The sequence below is a fragment of the Bombus huntii genome, chromosome 11 (assembly GCF_024542735.1).
Source record: "Bombus huntii isolate Logan2020A chromosome 11, iyBomHunt1.1, whole genome shotgun sequence".
Classification (NCBI taxonomy): Eukaryota; Metazoa; Arthropoda; class Insecta; order Hymenoptera; family Apidae; genus Bombus; species Bombus huntii.
The window spans coordinates 5,014,384-5,030,014 of NC_066248.1; the positions used below are offsets into that span (position 1 = coordinate 5,014,384).

General features: G+C 36.9%; 2 protein-coding genes across 2 annotated transcripts in view; one reads left to right on the forward strand and one right to left on the reverse strand.

Moving 5' to 3' along the window:
* Positions 1–15,631, reverse strand: part of LOC126871440 (chondroadherin-like protein) — a 172,174-nt gene that overhangs the window by 132,352 nt on the left and 24,191 nt on the right. Inside the window, exon 2 of the mRNA XM_050630283.1 lies at positions 11,911–12,043. The gene's annotated coding sequence lies outside the window, so the exon portion shown is untranslated. The remainder of the gene's footprint in view (positions 1–11,910; positions 12,044–15,631) is intronic.
* LOC126871435 (pre-piRNA 3'-exonuclease trimmer-like) overlaps positions 13,560–15,631 on the forward strand; it is a 110,584-nt gene continuing 108,512 nt past the window's right edge. The window contains exons 1-2 of the mRNA XM_050630270.1: positions 13,560–13,672; positions 15,083–15,130. Of these exons, the coding sequence (XP_050486227.1) occupies positions 13,617–13,672; positions 15,083–15,130 (104 nt within the window). The 5' untranslated portion in view covers positions 13,560–13,616. The remainder of the gene's footprint in view (positions 13,673–15,082; positions 15,131–15,631) is intronic.

The following is a 15,631-nucleotide window of genomic DNA, read 5'->3' on the forward strand; positions in this document are numbered from 1 at the left end:
CCTACTCTTTTATTTGCACTATCGAGAGAGATCTCGTGGTCTAGTTAGAGAAAATCGGAAGAATTTGTGTCTAAGTCGTGAGAAATGGTCGAACGGGACTCCTCGACGAGCTTGTTGGACGACGATTGAGGATCGATGCGAGTGAATGACCCAATTCGAACGTTGCAAGCCGAAAGGGAGCCGTGTATTTCCAGCCAGCAAAATGTCACGAAACGCGTACGAGATCCAGCCGTTTCGCTTCAACGACTTCGTTATTACGTGACATTTCTTCAAGAGGTGTTACGCTTGGTGCTCGGGTCAACTGGCTGGCCTAGAGTATTTCAGGAGTGTGATTTCAGGATCGTCACGTTATCGCCAGTTTTACCTTAACGATTCAACCTTCTAATGGGTTAGCGTAGGCGTGCTATGCTTACGCTAATACGAAACTGCATATATCATGAAATCTCTTATCTCGAGCCTATAACCCCTAATTACATTAAATTTTTGTAAACTAACAAAAATTATCGAATGTACACGGTAGATCTTATCATTTCACTGCACAAACTAACTCTGTCGTTTTCAACAGCTGCACGAAGATAACATTAAATGCGATCGTTTAATATCGAAGGCAGTCGCGTCGTGATTAATAGATCTTTTCTTTTTATTTTTGATATTATTAACACACATACATATATATACACAAAATTTAATGACGTAAATTTGTATGAACTAAGGATGACCTTGGATGAAATAAAAATAGGTAACTGTACGTATACTTTTTAACTATTCTAGGCTAACAATTTAATCTCTGGTTCTACTGCGCATATATTCGATTTAATGCAACTTGATTTATTATTGAACGTTAGTACAATCGTGGATAATTGATGAGTGGTAATTATTGCAGGACGGGCGTGAAACGTTTAAAATATAATAGGAAAAACTGATAGAATTTTAAAGTAGATATTCGTCGAATGCGTACGGTATTTTCATCAAATTTCCTGCAACTCTGTGCCCAAACTTAAAAGCACCTTTTCGGACAAACAAATAGGACCACGCGAGGGACGAAAAATATAAAAGGACGAGGAAACTCTAATATGTTTAGGGGTGTAAAAGAGCAAAGTAAACGTGGAAAGAGGGGCGATGGTGGGGAGGGGGAGAGGGAAGAGGAAGAAAAATTTGCCGAGAAATCGCGGCGGCTACGAAACAGAATGCAAAATGAGACTTTTTTAGAACTGGTCCGTTGAAAGAGCGAAAAGAAGGATAATAACTTTGGGTAAATTTCACCGCCACTCCAACCCCCTTGGCTTCTTGTTACATCACGCTATAAAAAGTTCAAGCATAGTTACCCTCTTTAGCATGCGTCTCGCTCTGACCTTCGTTACCTTCGTTTCCCTACGATTATGTCCGTTCTGAAAATCGATGCGGTGCCAACTGAGAGCGATGGTTCACCAAAACAGTCTATGCTTTTAGAAATCTTTTACGAATATATGGTATGTGTTCTACGAAACATTTAGTAGTTTCATTGATACTTGCCGAATATTGTATCGATAAAACTTGAAACGAATTTGTTAATATATATATATATATATATTTCTCTTTTTGCAAATATAATATACATAATATGTTCATACAAATTTTCTATGACGAGTGTTCAAACACTCCTACGGGCCACTATGAGGCAAATCGCAATAGGAAACCACGTTTCACGACTTTAGAATTTGTAGGGCGTTTAGTCAACGATAGTAGGCGTGTTGTTTTATAAAAGAAAATGGCAAAAACCTCCATTGCAATTAAGCTTCCATTGTGGTTCCTCTGTGCCTTTTTTTTGCATTTTTTCCAGCGTTGTACTCAGCGATTAACCTCAAATATAGATCGACCGATTCAACGAGCGGAGTAAATCCCACAGAGTGATATAAAAACTGTTGTAGAATGGGAAAGTTCGGACACGTGTAGAGAATGTAGGTTATAGCTGGAAATTTTAGGGTGCATAATCCAGGCAGCAGGATCCTTTTAGCTTCGCGAACGTCACGCTTAGTTGTTGGACGTGTCACGGAACCTCTCAAAGGACAGATCCTTTGCGAGGGTGAGAAGGAAACGAACGAGCGGACTTTCCCAGATTTCCAGTTAACGTATTTCGACATCGACATTGAAAACAACAACCGGTAAGAAATAGTTTGGCCCACTCCAGCGAGGAAAATGATCTCGCCGTTTTTCGACCGTGAAGAAAACTTTGCTCGTCCTTACGGAAAGCTGTTAACTGAAAGCACTCTCGTGTATAAAGTAATATTTACAAGAAAAACAGCGACGAGGAGAGACGAGATGGATCGATCGCCCAAACGGAAAGGAGAATACAAAGCGAACTCAGACACGAGACGAAAATCACGGAGAAACCGTTTTTCCGAGGGCAGAGAGATCTCGACTCGAGTAGAATTTCGTAGCCGATAATACGAAACAACGTTGTATAATATTACTCGTAACACGATAAATAATTCCCGTATATGTATACATGACGTTGCTCGCGTATTCAGTAATAATTCGGACACGATCATTTGCATTTACATGCATTTTCCAATTTTCCAACGAAAATTTGCCAAACGCGTATAACATGCTGCAGTTAAAAAGTGAAATTTCTACATGACGCAACGACGGATGAAAATAACGGAATGGCACTTTCCGTAAATAACATACAGCGACACACGTACTCCGCGAATTTTCGAAATTTCGATTTATTTCGAGAGAAAAATGCCTGCTGGAAAAATAACCTCCTGCCATTTTTCACCATACCGCAACTCACATATCACTGTTATGTCCACCATATTTCATATGGTTCTATAGCAAATGGTTCGAAAGAAAGTATTCGAAAGTTCCTTACGAATAATAAATTTCGCTGCAAAATCTTCGGCTGTGTATTATACTATTTCATAGTTTGTACGTTCCATCGAAGTAGGTTAAAAATCCATTCGAGAATTCGCTAGGAAAATAAATACTCGAAAATGCGATAGTTCGCGATCCAGTCAAAGATCGAGCTACGTATCGTAGTATCCACGGGCTCGTTTAAAAGCAACGCACATCCGTACGATCTGGCTTTTACTCCGACAGCCATATATCTCCTGAATTCTGCTGGAAAAATAAAAGGAAAAGGAGGACGCGGCCGCGCAAGAAAGGGTAATACATCAGGCTAAGTCCGAAAACAATTTCACCTACAAAACAAGTGTAAGCGGGGAAATACGGTCGAAGAATGTATCTTCAGATGAACAATCTTTAAATTTGTTGCTTACAAAGCAGAAAACGTATATAGCTTGTAGACGATATCGTTAAATATCCCTTGGAATATCGTTTGACGTTGTCTTATAGAAAATCCAAATTTTTCTTTCGATTCTTATCAGATATTTATTACACCGCGTATCGTGTCCATCTTTGCCGGTAAGATAAACATATACACAAACAAAATTGTGAATTGTTGTATAAACGAGACCAAAATGTATTCTTGAATATTTTTAACGATTGCCCAATCTATAGCTCTATCTAATCTATTAAAATCATCCCGTTAAAATAATAATCGATTCATTAAAATGATCAGACGAATTATAGATTAGGAATAAGCTATCGAAAGGCGAAGAGAAAATATTTGTGATTTTTTTTCGCTGTCAGTTATTTCGCGGGTCAGTTATTTTTCGAAGGTAAATCATCGAAAATATTTTGGCTGACTGGGAACTAAAATCTGGCATGGTAATAAATGGTTAGGAACTCCGTGGAAGTGTGGTTTGTGGCACTAGTGGAGCAAACTATCTCGCGGACTCAAGACAAATCACACTCCTGGGAAATCTTGCGTGATTTAGCTTTGCATTCTTTAAGGGAGCACCTTTCCGAGTGTCGTGAGACGAACTTAATCTTCTGTCTGAGTCTAAATATTTTTCAAATCATTCAACTTGCTTAACTAGATAAACTACCGCGTCGTTTCTCATTAGAATTAATACCGAGAAAAGTTCCATGTGGCTCACTCTTAACGACTTCGAAAGAAAAAAGAATATTGAAACTACGATACTCAGGACTTTGGTGATCCGTGACGCTTTGGTAATAATTCCCGGGAAAGAATAAATTAGTGCAATTAATCGTAGAACTTTAACGTGTAACTTTTTTTAAGAAAAAGACGACTTTAAGATGAAGGAAAAGAAGATTCGAGTAGCAAAGATGGCAACATTCATATGGAAAATATATCCAATAACGCATTGTTCGTGATTCTCAAAAAGAAAAAGAAGGAAGGCAGAATAGCAAAAGTAATATTTAGCAAATCTTCGTAAAGTTTTCTTGTCGATTTTTAGCAGATTTTGTCGTCCGAAAATGTATTTTCCCAAATTACTTTACACGTACGTACCGCTATGATTAATAAAGGAGAGTGGACAGAGGTAAAACAACAAGGTAGAAGTACCATAGACGTAATGTAAATATAAAGAAGAATGGTCTATATAGCGCAAACGGAGCTGTGTCAGGCGCAGCTTGTTTCAGTTTCAGGTAAACCGACGAACGAGCATCTTTTCCTTCCTCAGACTAAGGAATACAGGTAAATAGATAGACGAGAAGTTAAAGAGGTAAGATGGGACTGTAGGAGAGGGTGGGGAGGGAGGGGGGAGAACCACCGACGAATAAAATGGGAATTTCTAAAAGACTTGTCTTCGAGAATGTTTTCAATTTCCTCGTTTGTTCCCAGCACGTTCCCTTACGCTCGTTTCTCTCTTCCTTTTCCGTTTATAAACGAGACTCCTCTTTCGAACCGTACTGAATTCGCGTCTTAATGAAATTATCGTATCTCGTCGACGTCGACGTTGAACGCAAACATCCGATGGAATAATTGTATCGCGTTAATCAAATCTTTGCTTCGAATAAAATCTAAAAGAACTCGTAAGAGTTTGGCGTAAAAAATATTTGCAAATATATTACTCGTGTTATGGAAAATGTTTTGAAATTTCATTAGTATCGTAGCGACACACGACCGTGCTGATTATACCGGTAAAATGTGAAAGGAATCTGGCAATGTATATGGAAGTTACGAGATATTTACTGCAAACATAGAATCTATTTAGTATACAACGTGAGAATAATGGTCTTCGACATATGCGCCAAAGATAGTTCAAATATTAACTCTTCAAATATGTTGATAATAGCCGCGAAATGTACGTTTTCAATTATTATCTTACAACTTCTATATACATTTTCAGATTGGTTTGAAATCTTAACTAATATAATCATGCTAATCAGGTGTCATTGCAGTGTTAATGAAATTTCAATGTGTTCCGTATAACGTACATAGTACATTCATTGATATATTTGTAACTGTTTAAACACTTTGATGAACCACTCTATGTATATCGTATGTATGTATATATATATATATATATATATATATATATATACACACGTGGGAGTAACGATTTTAAAGCGTATAAACAGCGGATGAATTAATTATACAAAGACAAAGAAGAGACAGTAAAGAGGGACAAGTCAAAGAGCTTATAAGTATTAAGGTGCAAAAAGGAAGTTCGTTTCTGTGTAACTTAAATTAGTTTTAAACACGTTTATTGCATTACGAAGGGCTTCTTCTATTTAAGCTTTCTGTCTCCTGGACTTTTATGCATTCAAAGCGGCTCAGTAGCTAACCGAGTAACGGCACGAATGTAATTTTGCAATTCAATAGGAAAAAAAACGCGTAGATATCATTAAAAGTTATTTAATTTTTGCAACGTCGCCCCTACGGATATTCATTTCGTTACATTGCGATGCAAACACGAGCCAGCGACTATTCGCTGTTCGAACGAAAGGCAACTTTAACCGAACGACAGTAGCAAAATCTTTTTAATTCGTTAGCCGCAGGAAATTTTGTTTTTGAGAAAAATCCCAGGGCCTACGATCTCTCCTTCTATCAACGAGATAGAAACAGGCTTTCAGTTGAAATACTTAATTTTAATAAAACCTTTAACCTATCTATTCATATTTACAGTCATATTGCGAAAAGTATCTCTAGGCAGTTTAAAGATTTTTATGTGTTTGAGCAAGGAAACAATGTCGCGAAACAGTACGTAGACTACTTTTCTCAATATTACATTATAATGTCGCGAAGGTGGTTCAGTGTCTCCTGGGTCATCATTATGAGACGAAACAATGTTGGGAGCATGGCATGAAGCAAGCACGCGCATCGTTTAATTTTTGCAACAATGTCTCTAGGGATACATAATGTTCAGGCAACTAGCAAATTGTTATGAAGTATAAATTAAAACTGCAATAATGCGATGAAACGTTTCAAAGAATTTTCATACTTTTCGCAATAAATTGTCCCACGATATTTTCGAATCTCGAATAGGTTGCACCGTTTAACAGCATTTCCACGATGTTTCGACTCCCTCAGGTATTTTCAAATTCGTGATAATATCGGAAAGTGCCTCGAGATATATCTCATCCATATTCCATAGCATTTTTCTATAGCGCCTTCAGTCTTTCGACAATGTTGCAACAACACAGGGGATGTAACAGATCTATACAAATAACACATACATATATATATATATATATAGAACATATATATAGAACATAGAAAGCAATTTCATTTTGGCTTATGACATTTGCTTCAATTTTCAACCATTCCATCAATGTATGCCACCTTGAACGCGCGAGATACTTCGTATTGGGTGAACAACATTTAATCAGTCGGAGAGTTGGTAATATTTTCTTGTATCTGACGTATTCGATTGATTCACTGGCAGACTGTATGCACGCCGCGAGATGATGAAAGTTTTGCCGATGAAAGTCGGATGAAGGAATCTACTTGAAAAAGAAATCTTGTTTCGTTGGTAAACGCATCGGGTAAAAGACCGCGTATTTCTCTTACGGAACATATGCCAATGCAGTTTACAGTCTGTTCGATGGAATTCTATCGCCGTGGTGCGTTCTATACGTGACGCTTCAAACGAAAGCTACTTACGTACTTTTGCTCTCATTGATATTTCGTTTGAGGGAAGATTAAAATAAAGAAATAAATATTCGAAGACGACTGCTAGTTTCATAAATGACGACGCGAGCAAAATTAAAACCTACAGTCGTGTGAAAAGCATTGCACGAAGAAATATTCCCGATTTTATAACTTTCTTTTCGTCCGAAGAAAGCTATGTATTATCTCGGGTATTATCAACTTCGAGCTGGAATCCGCCTCTCTGCTAAAAACGAAATTTTAACCAACTTTTCTCGAGTTACAGGATAAATTCGTAGGACGAATCCGAGGATGGAGAGAGAATTGCGGGCAAGTTCACAGGCTGAGCTTTTAAAACACAGAACACGTTGGTGGATACGTCAGCGCCAACAGTTTCATTGAAAGTTCGAAACTTTAGATTTCGAAAAAGATGAGTTTACGGTGAAAGTTCGACCGAACGTGGCTATACAATGGAGCTAGTAGTTGGAAATAGTCATTCTCAAGATGGGAATAGAGAATAGCGTGACGTGGATGCGTGAAAATAAGGCTCTGCCGACCGGTACACGGAAGCCAGATAAAATTACACTTACAATTACAAACACGAAGTCAATCGGTACGCGTTTAAACGTACCGAGCTCGAAGCGGGACCTTTATTCGTTTCGAAAAGCGTGGCTTTCATTTGCCACTTGCTTTTAAATTGAAAACTTTTATCGACACGTGAGACGAAATTTCCTCTTCAATTTTTCATCTCCGTCCACACAAATATTTTCTTCTTATTTCATTTACTACGCTGAGAAGAACTTTATGCACTCGCGTTGGAAATTAAATATGTTACCGCGAGCCGTAGACGAGGATACTTGAACATTTAAATTAGTCATACGACGCGTGCAAAACCGAATTTCGTACAGAGATCGGGGTATTAATAACGAAAACACGGACAGGTGTATTTATACGAGTGAGATTCGTCGATCTAGACCTGGCCTAGATTCACTGGAAGAGAGAAGGACGAGACAGCCTTATACCTCGAAAATATTCACACGTGATTCGAACGTCGAGTGTCTACCGCGCGCACAGAGATCCAAGAAATTTGCATTTTATGTCAAAATTTAGTATGCAAAAGGAAAATATTTCCGTTCCCTTTCCCCTCTTTCTATTCGTTCTCGCGACACCCGCTTCTGATTATCGTTATTCGAATGATAACGAATCCCAGCTTTGCGATACGTTCGAATACATTTTCCGGCGTATACGATAGAAAAAATGGTTTTTCGTGAAAACGTGTTACGAGAGCTGTTTGAGGTTTCCGAGAATTCTTAATTTAAATCCGTCCTATAGTTTAATATATTTTTAATATCGACACGCTTTAAACGAATCTTAAATTTTCATAACGTTAATGAAAAATCACGCAAATCTGTCTATTATCCGTAACGGGAAACGTTAAAAATTAAAGATCGGTGAAATAAAATGTAGACGTTTAACAGGCTTGCCTTTGTCCCTCGACAATAATCGTTAAAACCTTTCTACAAGAATCGTCGGTCTCGCGAACGTTCGTTAAAATAACCGTATCGAGACTGTGGATGGAAAGAAGAGGAAAATAGATGAATGGAAAATGATTAAGCATTAAAGCTGTGTAAATGCGTTTCCTTGGCGCGTGTTTGGATATTTCAAGATAATTGAACGCAGAACACGTTTCCTTACGGCGATTTGTAAAACACGGCTTTGCCATGAAAAATCGTTACCATCTCTTTGTCATCTCCGAATCTCTGATATTTTTTCCACCTGGCTAAGGAAATTCGTGACCAGAAAAACGAGATACGAGAACGGTCAGTAATACACCTATCAAATAACTATGTCGTAACGTGTTATCAAGAACCTTTCCACTATACCACCAAAGCATCGTCGAGAGTATATGGTCACGAAGCAAAAAATACCTACTCAAACATCAATAAACCACACATACCATCCATTAACGATACGATCACTCAGAGAATTAAACTCGAGTGGCACTCGTCCGCAAAACATATAAAAACTAATATCGTAAAAAAGAGAAAAGAACCTGTGGGAAAAGGAATAGGAACTCTCCAAGGAAGACAGAGTTAAGTTATCTGTTCTCAGCGGAGGGTCGATAATTGACCCATAAATCAGTTTGCCTAAATAGAAAAGTTGGAGTAACAGTGGTTTCCTAGACCCTGTTGGTCCAGTTTTAGGCTCAGCGGTCGAGGTGCGAAGTTATTCTGGTCGCGTGTATTGCTTTTCTTGGTGTTTCCTAACCCGTGCATACCTGCTTACTTGCATATATACGTTGAGAAGGCTGCTCGTGAATAAACTACCGGTAGTCGTACACACGCGATTGTCTCCAGGAAATATTGTGTTTCGTGGTAGTGTACGCCGATCCCGAGAATACTATAAGTACGATCGTTAGAGGAAAACACGACGAGGAATAATCGTGCAGAGGTAATCGACAGGATTAGCCTTCGAATTCGAAGGGAATTCGAGGCGATAGGATCGAACTAGGAGATAAGAATACGATTCGCCGAGTAGCTGACGGGATATCGACATATCGTAACGGTTACGTCAATGCTCGGGTATAGTCCGACCGAATGTTAACACGTTACCATCGAATGGGGTTGAAGAAGACAAAGCACGATATCGATTTTACCGTATGTCTATGATCAGGAGAAAGAGGAGGGGTTGAAACGTACGCCACAAAGCTTACTAATCCAGTTCTGAACTATGTCGGAGGAAAGAATAGGCAAGAATGAAAAAGTGATGAACGTGGAAGTTGCTGAGGAGTCAAGTATGTATATCGATTCGTTACGAAGAAAGAAAGAAGAAGCTGATTTATAAAATTAATATCGTGGAATAAAAGTTGTAAAAAAAAAAAATAATAATAATAATATTGCATAAGGAAAACGTAATATACATATACAACGTGTATCTACAAGTGTGTAGAAAATTTCCTGACAATACGATCGAACCAATTTGAGATTGAAAGGAACGTGTTCCTTCGTTATTCAATCCGGAGATGTATTTCCTGGAAGCTTGCCCGGATTAAATGAAAATGACATTTCGCGATATTTGGACGTCACGTGTGGTGGGTGAGGTTTATCTGCAACTCCCCAACACAGAGCCACAACTGTGGTAAGAATAAAACGGCGCAATTTCGTTTTACCTGGTTCCCTGCGGCTTATAACTCCTTTCTTTTTGCACATTTTTCTATCTTGCGAGATGCGGCCACTTACATGCACAAGACATCCATTGCTGTTTCATAGCCGCTCGACGAGCGAGTGTGCTTGACGTCAAGAGTCTCGGCGAGAAAGACACCAACAGCATGACTCACGGCTTTTACTTAAAAGCGTAAATCGATATTTCGATTGCAGGATGTCCGAAGATAATTGCGCTCGTTGCAGGCACGAGAAATTTTATCGGTTCCTAGTCCCGTTCTCAAATGTAATCGTCCATTCAGACCGTCTAATCACCGGTTCCGTGTTCACTCATCACTGATTAATGATTAACTCTGCTCACGAAACCGGGAAATAAAATAATTCTAGCCGGCGTAAAATACTCAGTGAACGAATTTATAACTTTCGAATCCTGTCCTCGCGAAAAGTAAATTCTAGTAATGGAAAAACTAACAAATAGCATCAGCTTCGTACAATTTTTGATAAAATGAGATTCCCTCGGAACCGTAATAGCACAGCTATGAAAAATGAATGTCCGAGACGTAAATATATACGAATCTGGAACTTCGATGTCTGTCACCTATTTTAACTGTGAAATATTATTTTTGACCGCGGAAAAGACCAGGAATTATTAAACAATAATGCATGGGTCGATCGATAAACCGATAGTCTATCCATCATACGTGGCAAGTAGCTAGAAATAATGACCCCGAGATGGTCTGTGATGGTCGTGTTTTGGGGTATTTTATCCCTAGTCTCCTGAGCTTAGATTCTTCTTAGCTTTCATATCGAATAGATATCCTAAATGTTAAACTGCATAAACGTGATGGACATTTCATTATAGAAGATCATCACGAGATATGCTGTTTTTATTATTATTACAAAATCGGTATTTTTTAAATGAAATTGTTAAATCCCGTTATTTGCATTGAATGCATTCGCCACTTTGCAACCAATAGAAAAATGTTAAGTATTGGTTATGTATATATATATATAATTGTCACCTGAAATAAATTTTCATCTAGTTTCATGTTCGATCTAGCACAATCAGTTTCCTGCCTCATGAAACAAGGGCGTGATTATTCAACGAAATTATTGTGCGAATAATAACGATGTGAATAATAATGAAAGCATTAATATGCGAACGACTAATTTCATTGATACATATATACGTTACTAAAATTGTTTGTAAAAAGAACAAAAATCCATACTGCTGATTACTGACTAGTTAATTGATTAACTGTAGTTTCCTTCGAGCAAAGTATTTTAATATCGTATAATACTCTATAATTTTCTATGCTGCAATATTATGTATCTATATACTTACTTTTGAAGCATGCTTTATTATACAAACGTGTATTTTAACATATCTGATGTTCCTCAGGCTTATTCCATGTTCATGTTATTAAACGTTAAATATTCAAGAACACAATATAAAGTAAGCTATATTTTCCTACTTATATAGCATCATAATGTTAATATTTATCTCATTATTATAAATTCCCTATAATATTCCGCTGTAACTTTCCAATGGTTTGATAAATTGCCAATTCGATCAGGTAACGCTAGTGTAACACCGTTAATTTAAAGCAAATCATGTTACGCTCGTATTAATTGAACGAATATATGCAAATTTTAAACCGATTTTCTCATTTAATTTTTGTCAACTGATAATTTCAGCATTTCCGTTACACGATACACGCTACAGGATTATAATTCGTACATTTCCGTTACAGCAATAAATATTGGAAATAATTTGTTAACAGAAAGTATGGAATGCATGATGGTACTTACTGATGAAGACAGTGATGTGTAAAGTAACTTTGCGTATGATGTGTCGCATGAGAATATGAGATGTGCCCAGGAAAGCACTGCCTAGACGATTTGTCGCGGAACCAGTTTACTTCTCATCGAGTCAATGAAACACCTAAACATATGGAAGATTATAAATAAGAAATAGCGTTCATGATACATGTACGTAGGTATACTGGAAGATAGATGTTTTTGAAATTATATAAAAAAAGGTTATATTTCTTTTAATCTATCAATATTCACCCTCGTGTATGAAACTATCGATTTTGATAAAGTTCAAGCCAGAAAAGCAATTTACAAGAAGTGGTAGCAAACAAGTAACCCGTTGTAGTATACACGTATAAATATTTGAAATTTTATGGCACTCCTGACATATCGACGCCATGACAGTTAGGATTAATCGTTGATTAATTATAATTTAATTCGATCTTCATAAAAATAGTTCTATTACGTTACGTGCTACCTACTATGATATTTACAATAATTACAGTGGAATTAGAATATGTTGCACTTGTTTCACATTTACATATATCGAGAACGACGTTCCCATAGTATGACGGATCACGTACTCACGCGTTTGAATATCAATCTTTGCGAACAAGTGGCGCTGATATCGGTCGATGCGCCAAGGGAATCATGGGAAAAATATTGCAAAAGGATCAATACATTAGTCTTTTCGGTACCATTTTCTCATATTCGCTTTCCCCCAACGTGATTTCCTTCAGTGTTTCATTCTTCGTACGCTCCGTTCCTTTTTAAAACATCCTTCTCCGAACGCAATCCAGTGGATTATCTCTCTTTGTAAATAGCTCACATTTTCTGAATGTTCCAGCGAACAGAAGACGTGTGTTTATTTACATTCATACATAGGTATTTAGACGAAAACAATATAACGACGTAGTCGTACAACTAGCAAAAAATTAAAGTTTGTACGTTTCACGTATTCAAGCACGTTTCAAAACATGTAATAACAGACATTTTTTGAGAGATAAACATTTCAAACCAAGTGATGGTTGTCACTGAAGAATTCTATGAATAACCCAGCGTTTGTTATGATTCTTTTCTTCGTATTGTTTTGTTTTTACATTCAAAGAACGAATAGTGTTTGAGAAGTGAACAGAATTCATAATCTCTGTCGTTTGTACTACGCATTAGACGCATATTGGTTGTTTGTTTTTAACCTAACATTCCCATAAATGCGCGCGTTCTGAATCGCCCCATGCCGATTGCATTGTATTCGAATAAATACATTAATTTATATGCATGAAAAGCTAGAAAATTTATCTATTTTTTAAAACTTGACTCACTTATGTGGTATATATGAAAGTAGGATGAATTCAGCCCACTCCATTCCTGATGTCGTCGTTGTTTGGCATTTCGAGCGGTATACACGTGTTATCACTTACTCGTTAAATCGTTTGTCTCTCGTTCGAACGGTAGCAAGACATGATACAAATTGCGACTGATAAACACAAATCTATCGAGATGGAAACTGCGCAACAAGAACGATGCTGTATGACGTATGACTGATCGCGTTCCAATATCGATTTTTGCGAACAAGTGGCGCTGATATCGACCGACATGCCAAGGGAATCATGGGAAATATATTGCTAAACGAACTAGTCATGTAAGGTATAGAAAATGCGTCGTGCATAGTTCACGAGTACGAATAGTTTACGCATGTTCGGATGATTGATGAAATTATTGTTAGCAAATATCGTGTACTCCTCGTCCATCGCATAAGGTAACCAGATTTTTATCAATCATTCTATGTTATTCCGTGGTTTGTGGTTATATGTTTTGACGAATTACAATTTTGACAAATAAAACATTTGATTGGTTTCGTGTATTCGCCAGAATGACAGTTAATAATTTTATTACAAAGATATATGTGGATGCGTGCGTGTATTTCAAATACAATTTTTCTTCATTAATAGCTATGATAAATACGGTTGCTCGTAGAAGGTACTTTCGTAAATATATTACGAAATCATTTATCTTGTAGCTTCTACATATATTATATTTTCGAAATGGTTATAAATTTTATCGATATGATCACGACAGACATACTACATTACTGTACCAATAAAATTTGAAAATGTTTTAGTAATACGTTTTCTATGATAACCGCTCAAATACCTTTACGAGTCATTGTATTTTGAAATATTGAATTTGTTATCTTTGATCCCAACGTACCGTATATGCGCGTGAATATTTCAACGTGAAAAATTGTTCGATAATGAAATTAGGTGTTTAAACTCTTACGTCGAACAAACACCGTTGTATATAAGGAAGTTTACAAGCGCGCAGACGGGAAGAAATGACGTTCAAAACTTCTGAAGTTTCGATCAAAGATACATAAAAGAAAATTTATAAAGTCGACGTTATCGGCAGCCATTTTGTGGGTAGAAAAGAAATAATTTATGTGGCTATTAAACGAGACCGTGACCAATTTTCTCCGAGAAATATTATCATATTCAGATTACTGTTTGATGGGCTTATTTTTCTTCATGATTCATACGTATGCTCGGTTTTATGTAATAGTTCGTTAGCAACTAAAAATTTTATTAATGCTACAGGAACGTTCAAAAACGTTCTAATTGAGTAAAATCAAACAATGCTCGTATGCAGTTGTCAAATTATACGCGTCTAATTGCGTCTTAAAAACCTTCCAATTTTTCTTATCGAATTTTAAGAAAGATCAATCGCTTTCGAAATTTCGCATTAAAAAATGGCTAATATTCTTTCTTAGTTCGTTAAGTGGCGACAAAATTTCACAGAAAATGTGTCTGGTCAATGTAATAGAGTTATTGTCGCGGATAGCCTTGCACCTAAAGATCATTATTTCGTCGTCCTAGAAGCAGATGGCCTCTTTTAAATCTATTGGTCTTTTAGCGCTGTTACGCGAGTGTTGTGTAGATACAACGCTGCCTGCTGCCTGCTGCTTGAAAATCCAACAACTGCCCCCGGGAATTTTGATTTCTCCCTGATCCATAACAATAGACTTGATCCTACTTTTGTGGCAATTGTAATTCTACAAAAGCTTTGTGTAAAATATAATTCTCTTCAACTGTTTGCTGGATCGCAGAACAATTGCATTCTTGTCACCATCATTTGGTTTATATTTAATAAACTATTTTTGTATTTATTGCAGGATATTGCCGAATGGATGCAGTCACAACGAGGTTATATTCTACAAAATGTGAGTGAACCAAACATACTTTTCATATATATGGACCTTTTAGGAACTAAACTGGTCAACTCCATTTTTTATTCATTTCATTACATAAGTGCAGGATTAATATTTAGTTCTCAAAGAAACTATTTATTTCTCAAAGATTCTTGTGAATTCATTGTCATAAATCATAAACAATGGTAAAGCCCAAGGTAAATGTACAAATGGACAATGCCTGTGGCATCACCAGTCTTCTGTACTTTTCAAGTTACACTTTTCAACTTATGGAGCTGATCAATGTGGCCTCTGAACGGTTCATACGTAGATTTATTTTCTCTCGTTCCAATAAATACTTTCAAACAAACGTATGACGTATATGCATAAAAAATGTAGCGGAATAATACAGTGGATAAAGGTAAATTTACATAACGCGACAGCACATAAGGCAAACGAAGTAGAACATGAGAATATTTTCTTAATTAGCAAAATTTCTGCATAATTTCTCCAAACTTCTACTACGTTAATTTA